Genomic DNA, 16,140 nt, shown 5'->3' with positions numbered 1-16,140 from the left:
AGGAGTTCAAGATCAGCCTGGGCAAAATAGCATAGCAAGACTGTCTCTACAAAAAAAAAAAACAGATATAATAATTAGCTGGGCACAATAGCATGCACCTGTAGTCCTAGTTACTCGGAAGGATCGCTTGGGCCCTGGAGTTCAAGGCTGCAATGAGCTATGATAGCACCACTGCACTTCAGTCTGGTGTCAGAGTGAGACCGCTGCAAAAAAATACAAACACAGAGGCAAACAAAAATATATAAACAAGTATGATTATAGTAAAATGTTAATTATTAAATTTATATTTAAATTTAATTTACTAAATTAAGGCATACTGAGGTTCATATTATAAGGTGCTCATGTTTGAAAGTTTTCAAACGTTTAAAACTTACTAATTTAAAACTTACTAATTTGAGTCACATTTCAGTTATAAAAAGAATTAAACCAGTAAACAAGCATTTGCAAGTTAACAGTCCTCTCACACATTTAATTTTTTTCTAAAACTTTATGATCAAAAGAAGGCAAGATCCATCCTGTATTAACCTCCACCTCTGAAAGGCAAATAAGATTTCACTAAATGGTCAGTAAAGGTAAGATAAAAAGAAACTATGTTGAGATGATGGATATGTCAATTTGCTTCACTATAGTAACCACTTTACTATCTACATGTATCCCGTAACATCATGTTATATGTATACCTCAAATATACACAATAAAATCTTTTTAAAGGATTAAAAGTATAGTTTTCCCTATTCTTTATATGCATTTTTCTGCTTCACAGAAAAATAGCATTTTCTTTTTGTACTCAATTGTCATATATTCACACAAACTTTTAAAGACAGAACACCCAAGAAATCACCTAGTCCTACCTCTCACTTTACAAATGAAAAAAACACAAACATGAAACAACCTACCTTTAGGGTTAGTCAGCTCTTTACAAAATACCCTACCACCCCTTTTCTGGAAGTACAAAATTTTGAAAGCACTATTACCTGCAAAGGCAGGTGAAAACTCCAACTGAGTCAAGATCCAAAACTAAAAAATAAAAATTACTGGAGAAATCATCTGCATCTTATTAATTCAATCAACACTTATTGGGCAATCATTTTATGATGTCAGAACTTGTTAGTACAAACATTAACAGGTATACACTAAGAGTTCATAGTATAGTTTGGGAGGGGAGAATATGTAAGCATAACTACTATCTAATGTGAAAGTACTGTTATTATAGGTAAGCACAAGCTTCAACAGTGGCATGAAGGCTCTGACCAACTTGGACTGGTAGAATATCGACGACTTCTCAAGAGAAAGTGATTCTTGAAATAAGAGGCTGCCTGACAGACGTAAGGGAGGACAATATTCTGAGCAGAGCCTGTGCAAAGCATTGCAGTGGCCTGGAGTGTTTGCGAAAATGGTTTCATATACCCAAAGTTATGGAGAGAAGAAAAACAATAGACACTGAGGCTGGAGAGTTAGGCAGTGGATTTTGGATTTTTCAAGTACATAATGGGAAAACATTTAGAGTTCTTTAACCAAGGACTAACAGTAACAGCCTCCTTTTTCCAAAGCGTAGTTCTAGCAGCAGTGTGGAGGACAGGGTAAAGAACTGACAATAAATGAGGCTGGGCACGGTAGCTCACGCCTGTAATTCCAACACTTTGGGAGGCAGAGGCGGGTGGATCACCTGAGGTCAGGGAGACCAGCCTGGCCAACACGGCAAAACCCCATCTCTACTAAAAATACAAAAATTAGCCAGGCATGGTGGTGCACGCCTGTAATCCCAGCTACTAGGGAGGCTGAGGCAGGAGCATCACTTGAACTCAGGAGGCAGAGGTTGCAGTGAGCTGAGATAGCGCCACTGCACACCACCCCGGGTGACAAAGCGAGGCTCCATCTCAAGAAAAAAATGAAAGAAAGAAAAGGAGATGTCTGCTGACTAGTAAATATAAAAGGTAATCACCTGAAGTAAGGAAATTACCCAAAGCCCAGACGTTTCCTTAAGTAACACACCCATTTAACCAAATCCACCTTCTTGTTAATATCCTGAAAGACCTAAACATATTTACCAAACGTCTTCCTCCTACACCTCTCTTCACACACCCCCAAATAAGATGCATTTCATCCTCATCCAGACATCCACCGTTTCTTAAACAAATAGCACCACCATTTCCCCAGTTATTTAAGCAGAAATCTCAGACATTCATACCCTTTCTCTCAGTGCACATAGAGACCACCAAGTCTCACTCATTTAACCTAACTTTTCACCACCTCCAGTACCATGACCTCAGTCCAAGGGGTCACCACTTGCCAGGACTGCTGCAGCTGCCTAATTCATCTCTTTCTCCCCTCTAGTATAATTTTACATTGCTACCAGAATTATTTTTTAATGCAAACGTGATGTTATTCCATTCCCTCCATCTTCACTGCTCCTCTCCTCACTTAAAAACCCTGGTGGCTCAGGATAAAAACAAAACTCCTAACTTGACCTACTAAACCAGCACTACATTCATCTTGGCTATTTTCACCACTGCCACACCGACCTCTTTCAGTGTGGTAAATGTTTCACGGTCCCTCCTGCTACCGGATATTTGAACATGCATTTTCCTTGCTTCTTCACCAGGATAACTTTTACTCATTGTTGGAATCTTAGTTCAACTGTGACAGCCTGATCGAAGACCCTTATTTTACATTCTCGTCGCACTATATAGCTCTTCAGGGGTACACTTTATTCTTCTCATTATTTTATTAGTATCTATCTCTCTTGTTAGAACTGCCCCATGAAAACATGGCTTGTGTTTCATTCACAACTGTAGTTCCAGTATTTATTCATCATACCTGACATGTAGCAGATACTCAAATCTAATCATATTAGATCCATAATTGAATGAATTTTAAAAATAAATGAATTTGGAAGTAGAAACGCATTGAAGTGGACAAAGGGATTATGTCAAAAATAGAAACACAGATTTTAATTATTAGATATGCATATTGTTTCTGGTGTAATCATGATGCCACTAAAAAATAAAAATAAAGCCAAGTGCAATGGCTCAGGCCTGTAATCCCAGCACTTTAGGAGGCCAAGGCAGGAGAATCACACAAGGTCAGGAGTTTGAGATCAGCCTGGGCAACACAGCGACACTCCCATATGTAGGTAAAAGATTAGCTGGGCATGGTAGCATGCACCTATAGTCCTAGCTATTCAGGAGGATCACTTGAGCCCAGGAGGTCACGGCTGCAAAGAGCCAAGAACGTGCATGCCACTGCACTCCAGGTTGAGCAACTGAGCAAGACCCCGTCTCAAAAATAAAAATAAAAAATACAGGAAGAGTAGGCTTGGGTAGTAAAAAAGTTGAGATATTTTGAGTTTAGAGTATCTGTGCAATATTCAAATCTAAATAGTGAGTAAGTTGTTTGAGTATGTGCTCTTGACTGACTGTGAAATGTGAATTAAAACAGACTTGGGGGTGTAGCAATACCTGCAGAGAGCAAGGAAGATAAACAGAAAACCTCAAAACAATGAAATAAACAAAGAAAGTTCACAGAGTGAGATAAATGAAACCAAATCAGAATCTCAGACACATGAGCATTTGAGGAGAATGCCACAAATAAGATAATAAATGGAGCAAATAAGAAAACTAGAAGACAATGGTGTTATAGAAGCCAGAAGAATTGAGGATTTTTTTAAAGAAACTGTCGGTAATGTCAAGAGCCAGGGGGAGGTCAAGTGAGACAAAAACTGGAAATGATTAAGTTAGCAATAAGTAGTGAGGGGGTAAAAGTACCGTGGACTGAAGAGAGAATAAAAGGTGAGTAACTGGAAAAACAGTGAATATGGACTATTTTTCCAAAAAGTCTGAATGCAAAGGAAATGAAGGACAGGGAGAGACACATACTAGAAAGAGTTATGGTCAAAGAAGTACATGTCTGCTTATTTGTTTTTAAAATGAAAGACTCTGGTGTATTTATATGTTAAAACAATGCAGCCAGTGATTGAAAACCAGCGGGAAAACATCTCATGGAACATGGTCTGAGTCATAAGGAATTTTACCTTAGCCAGCAAAAACAGAGGAACAAAGAACCCTGGGTATGAGCAGGGTTTTTCTTTCTCAGGGAAGAAAGTATGGATGTGTACAGCTTAACAGGTGTTACAAGAGGAAGGCACATCATGGAAGAGATCGTATGTCTCACCGAAAAAAAAAAAAAAATCTGACTTTTATTCTGTGAGCAACTGAGAGTTACTTAAAAATTAAGGAACGGAGTAATATGATTAAAGATTACATTCTATAGCCCCAGGCGTTTTGTATAGCCACTGGGAAACATGAAGAGTTGACTGGAAACACCTAAAAATGTGCTAAATATCCATCCAGAGGAGTATTCTCTAATGTTCCCCCCGTGCTGCTTCTATGCAAAGATGCACTAGCTGATGTTGACACCACACGTCCCTTGATCCCTCAGAGAGCTTAATTTTCTTTGTTGATTTATTGTTATGGGCCACTCTCAACACAAGGATTTTGGTTTATTTTTGTCTCTCTCTGATCATTAAGAAGAATCTATTTGAAATTTATTTTAGCATTTTATAAACTTTCTTCTTCAAACTTTTCTACAAAACTGCTAATAGGGGTCAGGTGCGGCGGCTCACGCCTGTAATCCCAGCACTTTGGGAGGCCAAGGCAGGTGGATCACCTGAGGTCAGGAGTTCGAGGCCAGCCTGGCAAAACCCCGTCTCTACAAAACATTCAAAATTAGCTGGACATGGTAGTGCATGCCTGTAGTTCCAACTACTCTGGAGACTGAGGCAGGAGAATTGCTTGAACCTGGGAGGCAGAGACTGCAATGAGCTGAGATCCAGCCACTGCAACAGAGCAAGACTCCATCTCGAAAAATAAAAAAAAACTGCTAATAGGTAGAAAAATAAAATGTGTAATACGTTATAAACGGAATTTTATCATGTAAAAAATTTTAAAGACAAAAAAATCTTTCACATAAAATACCAAGTTTCAAATCTGAAATCTAGGTAAAATTACTTCCAAGGTTTAAACAGAATTTGAAGTAAAGCAGTGTCTACTTCTTTTTCTTAACTAACACAAGAGATCTACTTCAGAATTCATTACATCAACATAAATGCACTTTTGTATGTTAACGATTGTATAAAACAAACTTTTTTTAAAATACTGAGGTATATAGAAAAATGTACTGAAATAGTTGGTATCTGCTTTTGCAAAATTGTGCAAAATACTGTTAATTCATCTTCAAGACGGTTGTTAGGTGTATAAAAGAAAAACTATCCAATCTCAGAATGATTACCTGAGTCACTCCTGGAGAAACCATCCCAAACTCAGAATCAAAATAACTAAAATAAACATACTAGAAGATGACAAAGAATTCTGCAAAACTGTCTTTTAAAAGTCCTTCACTTAAAAAGAAAGTTTTGAATGACTTAGGGTAAGTCAGTTAAATGATTTTTTTCTATCATAAACTAAGCACAAGTAGACTGTACATTCTAAATGAATCTGCTCAGTGTTGAACTGTGCTTTTAAATACACAAAGGTTTCCATCAAAGCCAACAATTTACCTTTGACTAAAAGAATATTAAGGAATCAAACACCAAATGTCACCTCCCAATCCTCCCCATTATCTCCATCTTTAAACTGAAACACACAACAAACTATTGGGCATTTAAGTACCAGGCATTCTCTCACAGCGGTGTGTTTACTCAACCACTCTCTTGGCCTAAACCTCCCTTGAAATGAAAAACAAGCCTTTTCCTTAAAGGCCTCCTAAGGGAGGGATGGGGGACGTAGAGAAAGGGCTTCTTTCCTCAGACAGGGTTGTCTCTCTGTTACACCATCTACACACCTTTTCTGTTTCCCTGGCTAGTCTTATTTTTACTGGCAACACAAAAACAATGTGTTCTATAATCATAGCTATAATTCTCCAATACCCCCCAAAAAGGAAATACATGAGTAAGTCACTGTGTAGGGCTTTTGCTTGTTTTTTAAACCTGCTTCTCCACTATTATTACTCTCTTACTACAGCAATGTAACAACTTCCCTAAGGAGAAAACTTCGAACTGTGGACATTTCCTGGCCTAAAACTGGTTGTAAAGGCTTATAAGTCCCTAATGGCAATTTACACATAGTTATCCAGTAGAGGAAATGTTCACTGTAAACACAGCCAATCAAAAGATAAAAATGAAATATTAAAAAAACACATCATACAGATTTACATTAAATTATCTCATGATAATGGCTGAGTTAGGACTTTCCATGATTCCTCAAAGGTTTTCCCCCAGCTAAAACTACGTAAAAATCACACAACTTACATAAGCTTGCAATAAAATACATTCACTGCACCTTCTCTTAAAACCAAATCCTTACCCGACAAGTAGCTCACTTACACTTCTATTCAAAGAAATTCGTAAATGCACTAAAAAGCTTGCAATGTAGTTACTTAATATTAATCTCATAATTCCAGAATATATTTTAAATTCCTAAAACTGAAGTTTTTCCTATGGAAAACAATGTAGTTGGTTTTCTCTTGGACTCAACCTTACACAACAATAAAGGATTTAATTTTTTCTTTTAGCAATAGAATTGCTATAAGCCTCACAAAAATTGTTCTCATTCAACAATTGAAATACAAGACATAGACTTCCAAAACGGGACTCACTTTACACTTAACTAAAGATAGGAAGGAACCTACTTTTCTATTAGATGTTCACACTCTTTCAGTATTCCTTAAGAACAAAGAAAAAAATAAAAATCTGTACATTTTAACTCTCTTTCCTAAAGTACACTACATATTGACAAGGAAACGGACCAAAAGCCCCTGCGATTCTTTCAGGATCACCAAGTCAGACTAAAAACTTATCACCGGCAGTACTACAAAAACCTACAAAGTTACAGAGCTGGGTGACACCTTATCAGCCTTCTCAGGATCTGTCGGAAACCGCAAACGTAAAAGCAAAAAAGTCACACGCACTGAAGGTTTCTCAGCAGAGAAGCTCAACTAAAGGGCTAAATAAAAGCACGCGGGTGGCACACTGAAATGTCGTAGAAGGCAAGAAGCCCCGCTACTATGAACCTACAACTCTCCGTTTGCGGCTGACGCATCGCTCCTGCCCGCACGCGCCTGGGTCCGTGCCAACAGCACCCGGCAGCCCTTGCCAGGCACCTCCAAGGATTCTCCACCTCCCCCGCGCCCTACACCTGACGGTCGAGTTCTAAACCCGGCGAAAAAGTGAGAAGCGACGCCCTCCGCGGAGCCCGAGGGCCGGCTGCACTGAGCTCTCCCAGGGCCGGGGCAGGGGCCGGGTGGCGGCTCTCACTCCCAAGGGGTCCCGCGCCGCGCGCTAGCCTCCCTGCGCCGCTGACAGCCGGGAACGGGAGACAGACGCAGCTTGCGCCACCTCCAGAGCCTACTCCCCGCCGCAGCCCAGAGCGCACGCCCTCGGGTGCCCACCCGCCCACGCCCCGCCGGAGCACACCGTGGGCCTCCAGGGCCAAGGACGCGGGCCCGGGCGGACCGCGGCGCGGGCGGGACCGGACACCCAGGAGGCGCCCCCGCGGGACCGCAAGATGGCGGCGGCGACGGCAGCAGCGGCGCCAGGGCCCGGCTCCCCTCCGCCTCGCCCCGGCCGGCGCGCGCACCGCAGGGCGGGCGGGGATGAAGCGGGCCTCAGCAAGGGGCAGGCCGGCCGAGGCGGTGGCGAGAAAGCTGCCGGGAAAGGGCAGGCGCCGGGGCGTGGGGGAGGGGGCGCTCCCTCGCGCCAGGGCCGCCGACGTGCCCTCCGCGCCCCCCGCCGTCAGCCAGCCAGCCGTCCGCGCGCCCCACCCCAACAGGGGGTGTCCCCGCTCTGCCTACCTTTGAATTTGAGGTCTGTGGGCGGGTCGAGGACCAGGATCTGCTCGTGCTTCGCCATGGCCCCTGAGGCGGACGCCATCGGAGAGACAGGGCAGAGCGGGGGCGCGCCCGCGGCGGCGGTTTGCTGACTGGGGGCGGGGGACGACGGCGGCGACGGCTCGGCCGAGCTCTAGGACGAGGCCAGGCTCGCGGCTCCCGAGCCCTGACGCCTGCCGCTGTGTCGCCGGTTCGGTGGGCCACCCGCTGGGTCAGCAGCTCCGGATCTCACAACTGACTCAACCCCACAGCAGCCGCCACGGCCACGCGCACTGCGATCCTCGGCGACCCACGTGACGGCCTCTGCGTGCCTACGTGCGCGCCCCGGCGGCCAGGAGCCCCTAGCGCTCGTCCCGCCCTCCAGGCCCGCCTAGCGCGGCGCGGGGCTGCTGCGCCTGCGCGCTCGCGGCTTGCCGCGGCCCCGAGCGCAGCCCAGCTGTCAAGGGAACGGGTGTGGAAGGAGGCGGGGCAAAGGTTCGCGGGACCGACGCGATGCGCAGCGCAGGGCTGGAGGCGCAGTCCTCTGTCACCTTGAGCTCCGAGTACGGAACTAGAGAAACTGCTGTGGCAGCGCATCACACTCTTTCAAGTGGGAATGCCCAGTGGAAGGGACAAGTAGTAGTAGTAGTAGGGAAGCACCCACTCACTACAACTCCCGGCATACCCCCTGCGGGGCGAGGCCTTCGCCGAGGGCCTGGCCCTTTGCGGCCCTGCGCGGTGCTTGCTGGGAACTGTAGTAACGGCTGTTTATGGGCGGAAAGGAGATCTAGGTCTGTTGGAGGCGAATGGGGTGGGGCTCGCGGACGCTAATTTTGGCTCTCAGAGCGCGTCTACTTTGCGCTAAAAAAGGAAAAAACTTTTGAAGACTGAAACGAGGCCCCAATGTTGGAAATATATTAATAAAATCTGCCCTGTGGAGAACAGGCGGGGTGGGGGGGGGGATGTGTCCGTTTGCTCTAATTCTATCCAATCCTGTTGGCAGGGCTGCATTCCCTGTGGTATCCAATCCAGCCTCTCCTGCTTCCTGAGTTCTCTCCAGTGATGCAAAATCAGATAAGGAAACACACCTCGTCTAGGAAGCAAGAGGAAATATGACAAAGCACACAGAAACTAGAAATAAAGGTCAAAATCTACACCATCGAACCCAAATAATCTTCTTCAGTTTTAATGATGGACCCAAACCAAAACAGTTCTCACATTCACATGTTAGAAACTAACTCCATCTGCATCACTTACGATAGGCTGTAGTAAACTGAACCAAATGAGAAAAATCCCAGCAGCAAACTTGCTGACAAAACTTTAGCCAATTGCCAGGGTAGTCCGTTACAGGAACGTCAGATGAAACCAATGTGCTGTAAATAAACCTATATTGTATTTTATGATACGGTTCGAATTTAAATCCCTAGGTAGCGCCACGAAACAAAAGACATATTGATGCTACTGCCATTGAGCAGCACAGTTTGTCTAGAAAATAAACGAGACGAAACAACAGTCTAGACATAGGCACCAAGTCTGAGTTTTCATGTGCGATCCAGGTATTAAGAGTCCATCCAGGAACAGCCTGCTGGAATTGCTAGCCTGGCATTCACAGAAGATTGTGACACCCAGGAGGAATGTGTCTTCAGCCATGAAGTTCCTGGGAGTAAGACGTGAAGCCAGCTGGATTTCTGGGTTGGGTGAACTTGGAGAACTTTTCTTACAAGAGGATTGTAAAATGCACCAATCAGCACTCTGTAGCTAGCTAGAGTTTTGTAAAATGCACCAATCAGTGCTCTGTAAAAATGCACCTATCAGCGCTCTGTAGGTAGCTAGAGGTTTGTAAAATGGACCAATCAGCACTCTGTAAAATGGACGAATCAGCAGGGCATGGGCAGGGACAAATAAGCCAATAAAAGCTGGCCACCCCGGCCTGCAGGGGCAGCCTGCTTGGGTAGCTTTCCACCTTGTGGAAGCTTTGTTCTTTTGCTCTTCACGATAAATCTTGCTGCTGCTCACTCTTTGGGTTGTGCCATCATTTCTTTCTTTTTTTTTTTTTTTAAGATAGAGTCTCTCTCTGTCCCCCAGGCTAGAGTGCAGTGGCGTGATCTCAGCTCACTGCAAGCTCCGCCTCCCAGGTTCACGCCATTCTCCTGCCTCAGCCTCCCCAGTAGCTGGGACTACAGGCACCCGCCACCACGCCCGGCTAATTTTTTTATATTTTAGTAGAGATGGGGTTTCACCATGTTAACCAGGATGGTCTCGATCTCCTGACCTCTTGATTCACTTGTCTTGGCCTCCCAAAGTGCTGAGATTACAGGCCTGACCTAGTGATCCACCCACCTTGGCCTCCCAAAATGTTGGGATTACAGGCATGAGCCACCACGCCTGGCCCAGGTTTGTGCCATCTTTAAGAGCTGTAACATTCACCGTGAAGGTCCGGGGCTTCATTTTTGAAGTCAGCAAGACCAGGAACCCACTGGAAGGAATCAACTCCGGACGCAGGAGGATAGAGTGCTTAAGTAGTTTGAAGCATATTCTAAATTTACCTTTACTGTGATTTCTTTCTATTCACAAAGTTTATTTTGAAATGTCAATTATCATTAAGGTAGAATACAAAAAAAAATTGTATGTTTATTAAAATGGGGGTTCAAGTTGTTTTTGTTTTTGTTTAAGAAAAAAAAAAAGCTAAAATTGACAATCAGTCCAAAGGATAGTGTCCCACATAGGTTTAGTTGTGAATTGACAACCCTAAAGGCCCTCACAAACTCCAGTTTTTTGCCAGCCTAAGAACTCTCGTCCATGGGCCAGCTAGCCTAGGCTGATCCAGTCCCTCCATAGCTGGAAGGACACTTCTCTTACCAGAAACCATTTGGGAAGCCCCTATGTGCAAATAGTCAACTAGCAGAATAGCATGTGGAGGAAATTCCCAGTAACTCCCCATGGGAAGATGGATGATCGCCCATTCACTATAGATTTAATGGGAAGCCTGAATTGGATGTATTCTAGTTTCCCAGTCTATATTATTAAGAAATCTCTGCCCATTTGAGTCATCTGTCGTTGGAATCAACTGTTTTTTCACTTCTCAATATTGCTTCAAAAATCGTGTAGGTATAGTCTTAAAACATATAAGAATGCCGGGCGCGGTGGCTCAAGCCTGTAATCCCAGCACTTTGGGAGGCCGAGGCAGGTGGATCACGAGGTCAGGAGATCGAGACCATCCTGGCTAACACGGTGAAACCCTGTCTCTACTAAAAATACAAAAAATTAGTCGGGCGTGTTGGCAGGCGCCTGTAGTCCCAGCTACCAGGGAGGCTGAGGCAGGAGAATGGCGTGAACCCGGGAGGCGGAGCTTGCAGTGAGCCGAGATCGCGCCACTGCACTCCAGCCTGGGGGACAGAGCAAGACACCGTCTCAAAAAAAAAAAAAAAAATATATATATATATATAAGAATTTAAAATTCTGATATTCTAAGAATATGTGAAACATCTTGGGATTAATCCCCTATTCGTATTTTAGAGCATTAGTTTAATAATCACTGAGTCATTTTGAATCATCTACTTCACATCAAATAGTGCACTATTTAAGTGGTTTGTGCTTTGGTATTTATTAGTACCTTTCTTCCAGCACTACAAACTTTACAAACATCGTCACACCCTACTCAGAACAACTTTATAACAGTTGGCAAGTGCCACTTTTGTTGTTAAATATGGAAATGAAAACACAGATGACAGCATCTCATCTTAGTAACAGAGCTCAACTATGGGCAGGGGGTTGCCCAATGTTCTATTCTGTGCATTTTTGCTCTTCCCAAAGCCACAATAAAATGACAACCCACAGTGATCAAGGCAACAATTTAAAATGTAATTGACTTACCTATTGTTTAACATTTAAGCTAGGAATAATGAACCATGGGACCTATGTTCATTTTGTTTGCTCTTTTTAGATTGGCTAATGCAGCACAGAAAGGCCTTAAAGTATTAGCAAATATATATACTCCGGCATATCGAGCAACCAAATTTTCATGAGTCTATAGAAGTACAAACGCTTTGAATATTATTTCAACCTATTTGAATCACTAATAGTATTCACCTTTGGACAAGTTCTCTCTTATGGGCTTGGCAAAGATTTTTTTTTGTTTCCAGTACGGATGGTATCAAAGTACTTATACCCCTCTCCTTCTCCATAGTTAAACATGTTAAACTTTACAGTAGAGGTGCTCTGTAATTGTGAATTTGTTTATGAGCAATTCTCTGAGTAATTCACTTCAGTGAACATTTAAACAGGCATGCTTTCAATAAATATTGAGGCAGTAAAGTAAAAGTACAGGCTTTGCATCTAGACTGCCAGGTTCAAGTTCCATTTTCCACTGTGTGATCTTTGCAGCTCACTCCGCCTCTCTGTGCCTGTTTTACATCTGTAAAATGAGAAGAAGAATAACACCTACCTTCTGGGTTTGTTACCAGGATTCAATGGGTTCCTACATGAAGAGCTTATAATAGTGCCTGACTCCAGCACTGTTACCTTATTAATATTAAATGTTAAATCACTGCTGTGTACTCAGCACTGTGGCAGGTACTGGTGATTAGTCGTGAGCTGATAGACATGGTCCCTACCTTTATAGGCTTACATTCAAGAGTGAGAGACAAATGTGAAATAACTATACAATTATTTCATTTGAATTGTGGTCAACACTAGGAACGAGAGGTCTAGGGTACTGGGAGAGTAACCCGTGGGAACTGAGTTGAGGGTTTGGAGATTATCTCCTTCAGGGAGTAATAAGAAGTATCTCCTGAAGGATATCTGGATATCCAGGAAAGGGAAACAGCATATGCAAAGGCCAGACTGACATGAGCGTGGCTCATTGCAAATTGCAGAAGAAAGGCTGATGTGTTATGGTGAATAAAGTGGGTAGTGAGCAGCAGGAGATGAGGCTGAAAAGCCAGATTATGCAGATTGTTTTAGGCCATATTAAGGATTTCAGTCTTTATCATAAGAAAATAGGAAACCATCAAAGGGTTTAAACAATAGAATCATATAAGCAATTCTTAAAAGTTCTCTTGACTACAATGTGGTGATTGGATTAGAGGGAGTAAGAGGGAATATGGGGAGAACTGTTTAGATTAGTGCTATAATTCAGAAGACAGAGGATGGTGTTACAGAGGATATGGTATTGCAGAGAATGACAGTTTGAGCTAAGGTAGACACAGTGGAGATGGAGCAAATACAAACAGATTTGAGAGATATTTAGGTGGTAGAATCAATAACCAATCAGCTATTGATTAGATACAGGGGTGGTAAGAGAAAGTAAGAGAGTGAGAAATCACTCCCCTTCTTCCGGTGTGTGCAGGTGAATGAATGATGGTACTAGTCACAGAGACAGAGGACCAGATACTGATGTTGGAGTGCAGGGAAGGAAAGATCACTAAGCCAGTTTGATGTAAGATGCCTTTGAGACATTCATGTGGAAATGTTAAATAAGCAATAGAATGTTCTGGTGGGAACTCAAGAGCAGCAGCTCTGCGCTGAAACCTGAACCTCCAAGTCTTGAGCATGAATGGTCACGGGCATGTAGGAGGTCACCTAATACAGACAGAGAAATAACCAGAAACTCGTACTCCTTCTTGGGAAACTGCAACTTTCAAATATCTCATTAAGTGGAATGAGTTAGCTTGGGTGGAAGAAAAGTGGCCAGAGAGTTGAGTAGGAAAGGAGGCCATGGTTATTACCATGGATGGCTCAGTTGTCCCCATTCCGACTTCCTCCAGGGTTGCCTTACTGTATTGCGGAAGCCACTCCTTTGCATCTAGGCTCTTTTTTGCAATTAGAAAACCCTGGAGACTTAATGTATCCACCTTAGTGGCTCACAACATTGTACTTGACCTTACAGCTGTGATAAAAATTCTTGAACCCTTGGAAAACTCACACATCGCCTACTTTTCTCAGATTCTGTTGAGCTCTCCTCAGCTCCCTCTAAATGACTTGTTTGCCAGTGCCAGAGCATGCTGGCAAAAAGAAAAAGCCCAACAAGCATCAGGACTCCAGAGGACTGAACCACCAGGCTTGCCCCTTGCCCAGTTCCCCCCAGGGGAAGGCGATCATACACAACTGGGACAAACGAACTGAGCCCATGGCCACGGCAACTCTCATTAGAATTGTGGATTTTGAAGAACTGTAAAGCTGAATAATGGAAATGAAATCACAATTCAGATACAAGTCATAGATTTAATTAAATGTGTATGGATCGTTCTTGAAGTTTCTAGACTTACATGTAAAGGGCAATTATCAGGTGTGGCTTATCACACATCAATCTTATCAGCATGGTTCAATTTAAGAAAAAATGCATTAAGCTGAAATTAGATTGTGCCCACCAAGAAGACTTAGTAACTATGTACTTTTGGAAATGAGTATATAAATTGCAGAGCTGTTCAGCAGTGTAGTAAACAATGTCTGGTCCCTGATTCTACATTTTCTTTTGTGACATCATTAAGACAGAAGCCTAGTGTCACTATAAATTATGTAAACCTTCAGTCAGAATAATTCAGTCTGTACAGGGTAAATTCTCATTGTCTTTATTACAAATGGTGAGTGATTAGCATGAGACCTATGACTTAATGTAAACCCCATGAGAGCAGGGGCCTCATGCCTCATGCTGTTCGCTGGCATATCTCTAGCATCTGCAACAGGGCCTGAGACACGGAAGCTGCTCAACATATATTTATGGTTTTCTAATTTTTATTTTGAATTACAGTTAATTATTGAAAAACATGGTTTTGAACTGTATGGGTCCACTTACATGGGAATTTTCTCCCACCTCTGCCACCCCTGAGACAGCAAGACCAACTCCTCCCTTATCTTCCTCCTCAGCGCACTCAACGTAAAGACCATGAGGATGAAGACCTTTACGATGATCCACTTCCACTAAATGAATTGGAAATACAGTTTCTCTTCCTTATGATGTTCTTAATAACATTTGAGTCTCATCATCTTCCATAAATTTACTGATCTGCTGAATCATAATATGCATACGAAGGAGTCTCATTCTTGCATACCCCTATGAAAAACAGATAGGAAACTAGAGTACAATATTTGTGTCTCGTTCATTTTGCCTTTTCCTTTACAATATACAATCAAAATACTGTTTTCCAAAGTAACTTTGGCTAGTGCTTTTCTCTCCCACCCCTTCAGTGTGGTTATGTTATTCATTCATAATACAATTATAGTAAATTCATTTATTACTTTTCGCATTCCATTTTGTCCCATCCCCATTGTTTTAACCACCTATTTTGGGAGTTTGTGAAGCATTAACGTGGCTCTAAGAGTAAAAATTAGCATGGTTCTAAGTATGAACATGGTTAGCAAAGTATCTCTCCCTAATTCCTGTGACTCCATTCTTAGCAATACCATTATTTCCCCTTTGTTATCACCCAAAACCTGTAAGTAACCAATTTCAGCTCCTAATTTACTCTTTGGCACAAATGGGCAGATGTACGTATATTTTCTTATATAATGCACTTTTGTTTTTGAGACAAGGTCTCGCTCTGTTGCCCGGCTGGAGTGCAGACACATGAACACAGCTCACTGCAGCCTCAACCTCCTCAGCTCAAGCATTCCTCCTGTCTCGACCCCCAGGTAGCTGGAACAACAGGGATGTGCCACCACGCCAGGCTAACTTTTTAATTTTTTGCAGAGACGGGTCTCCCCATGTTGCCTAAGCTGTATAATGCTCATTTTTAGTTGAAGGGTAGAATATTATACCCTTTTTGTGCTTTGCTTTTTTCACTTAATACATCCTAGACATGGGATATTTGCTAGTTATACTAGTTTCACTCTGTAACAGGTCATAGAGCACTTCCTTGTTCTTACAGCTGCATAGTGCTCCACTCAGTGGATGTTATTCAACCACTTTCCCATGCATAGGTATTTAGGCTCTCTCTAATATCTTGCAATTAACAATCAATGAGCAAGTTGCCCAAACCCTATATCACCCACAGTGGTTACCCCAGCTTCCTACCTCAGGCTCACACCCATGGCCACATGGAGGGTTCTGTACAACTGGGTGGAAAAAGAGGAAAGAGCCCAAGCTTGGTTTATAGATTGGTCAGTTCAGTAGATGAATGCAAGGTGAAAATATTCCTGTCTCATGCCCACCCCACTGCAAGTCTTTGTGGTGAGCAATGAATAACCTTGTGCATATGTATTTTCATATGTTGGAGGTATATCTAAAGAGTAGATTCCTAGAAATGGGACTTGTAGTTCAAAAGGTAAGAGTGTATGTAGTTT

The 16,140-nt window shown here is 43.0% G+C and overlaps 1 protein-coding gene and 1 long non-coding RNA gene across 3 annotated transcripts in view; one reads left to right on the top strand and one right to left on the bottom strand.

The window, feature by feature from the left end:
- VAPA (VAMP associated protein A) overlaps positions 1-8,549 on the bottom strand; it is a 43,540-nt gene extending 34,991 nt beyond the window's left edge. The window contains exon 1 of one of the 2 annotated variants that reach the window (XM_055238470.2): positions 7,846-8,549. In XM_055238470.2, the coding sequence (XP_055094445.1) occupies positions 7,846-7,924 (79 nt within the window). In that variant the 5' untranslated portion in view covers positions 7,925-8,549. The remainder of the gene's footprint in view (positions 1-7,845) is intronic. The other variant, XM_055238462.2, reaches the window with a different exon arrangement.
- On the top strand, positions 3,318-9,875 carry LOC134736886 (uncharacterized). The gene is made up of 2 exons (XR_010121324.1): positions 3,318-7,221; positions 8,864-9,875. It is a non-coding gene; the product is annotated as an uncharacterized lncRNA (long non-coding RNA).
- The last annotated feature ends 6,265 nt before the right edge of the window (positions 9,876-16,140 follow it).

The sequence above is a fragment of the Symphalangus syndactylus genome, chromosome 1 (genome assembly GCF_028878055.3).
Source record: "Symphalangus syndactylus isolate Jambi chromosome 1, NHGRI_mSymSyn1-v2.1_pri, whole genome shotgun sequence".
NCBI classification, from domain to species: domain Eukaryota; kingdom Metazoa; phylum Chordata; class Mammalia; order Primates; family Hylobatidae; genus Symphalangus; species Symphalangus syndactylus.
The sequence above is the reverse complement of the archived record's forward strand: the minus strand, read 5'-3'. Positions and strand labels throughout refer to the sequence as shown.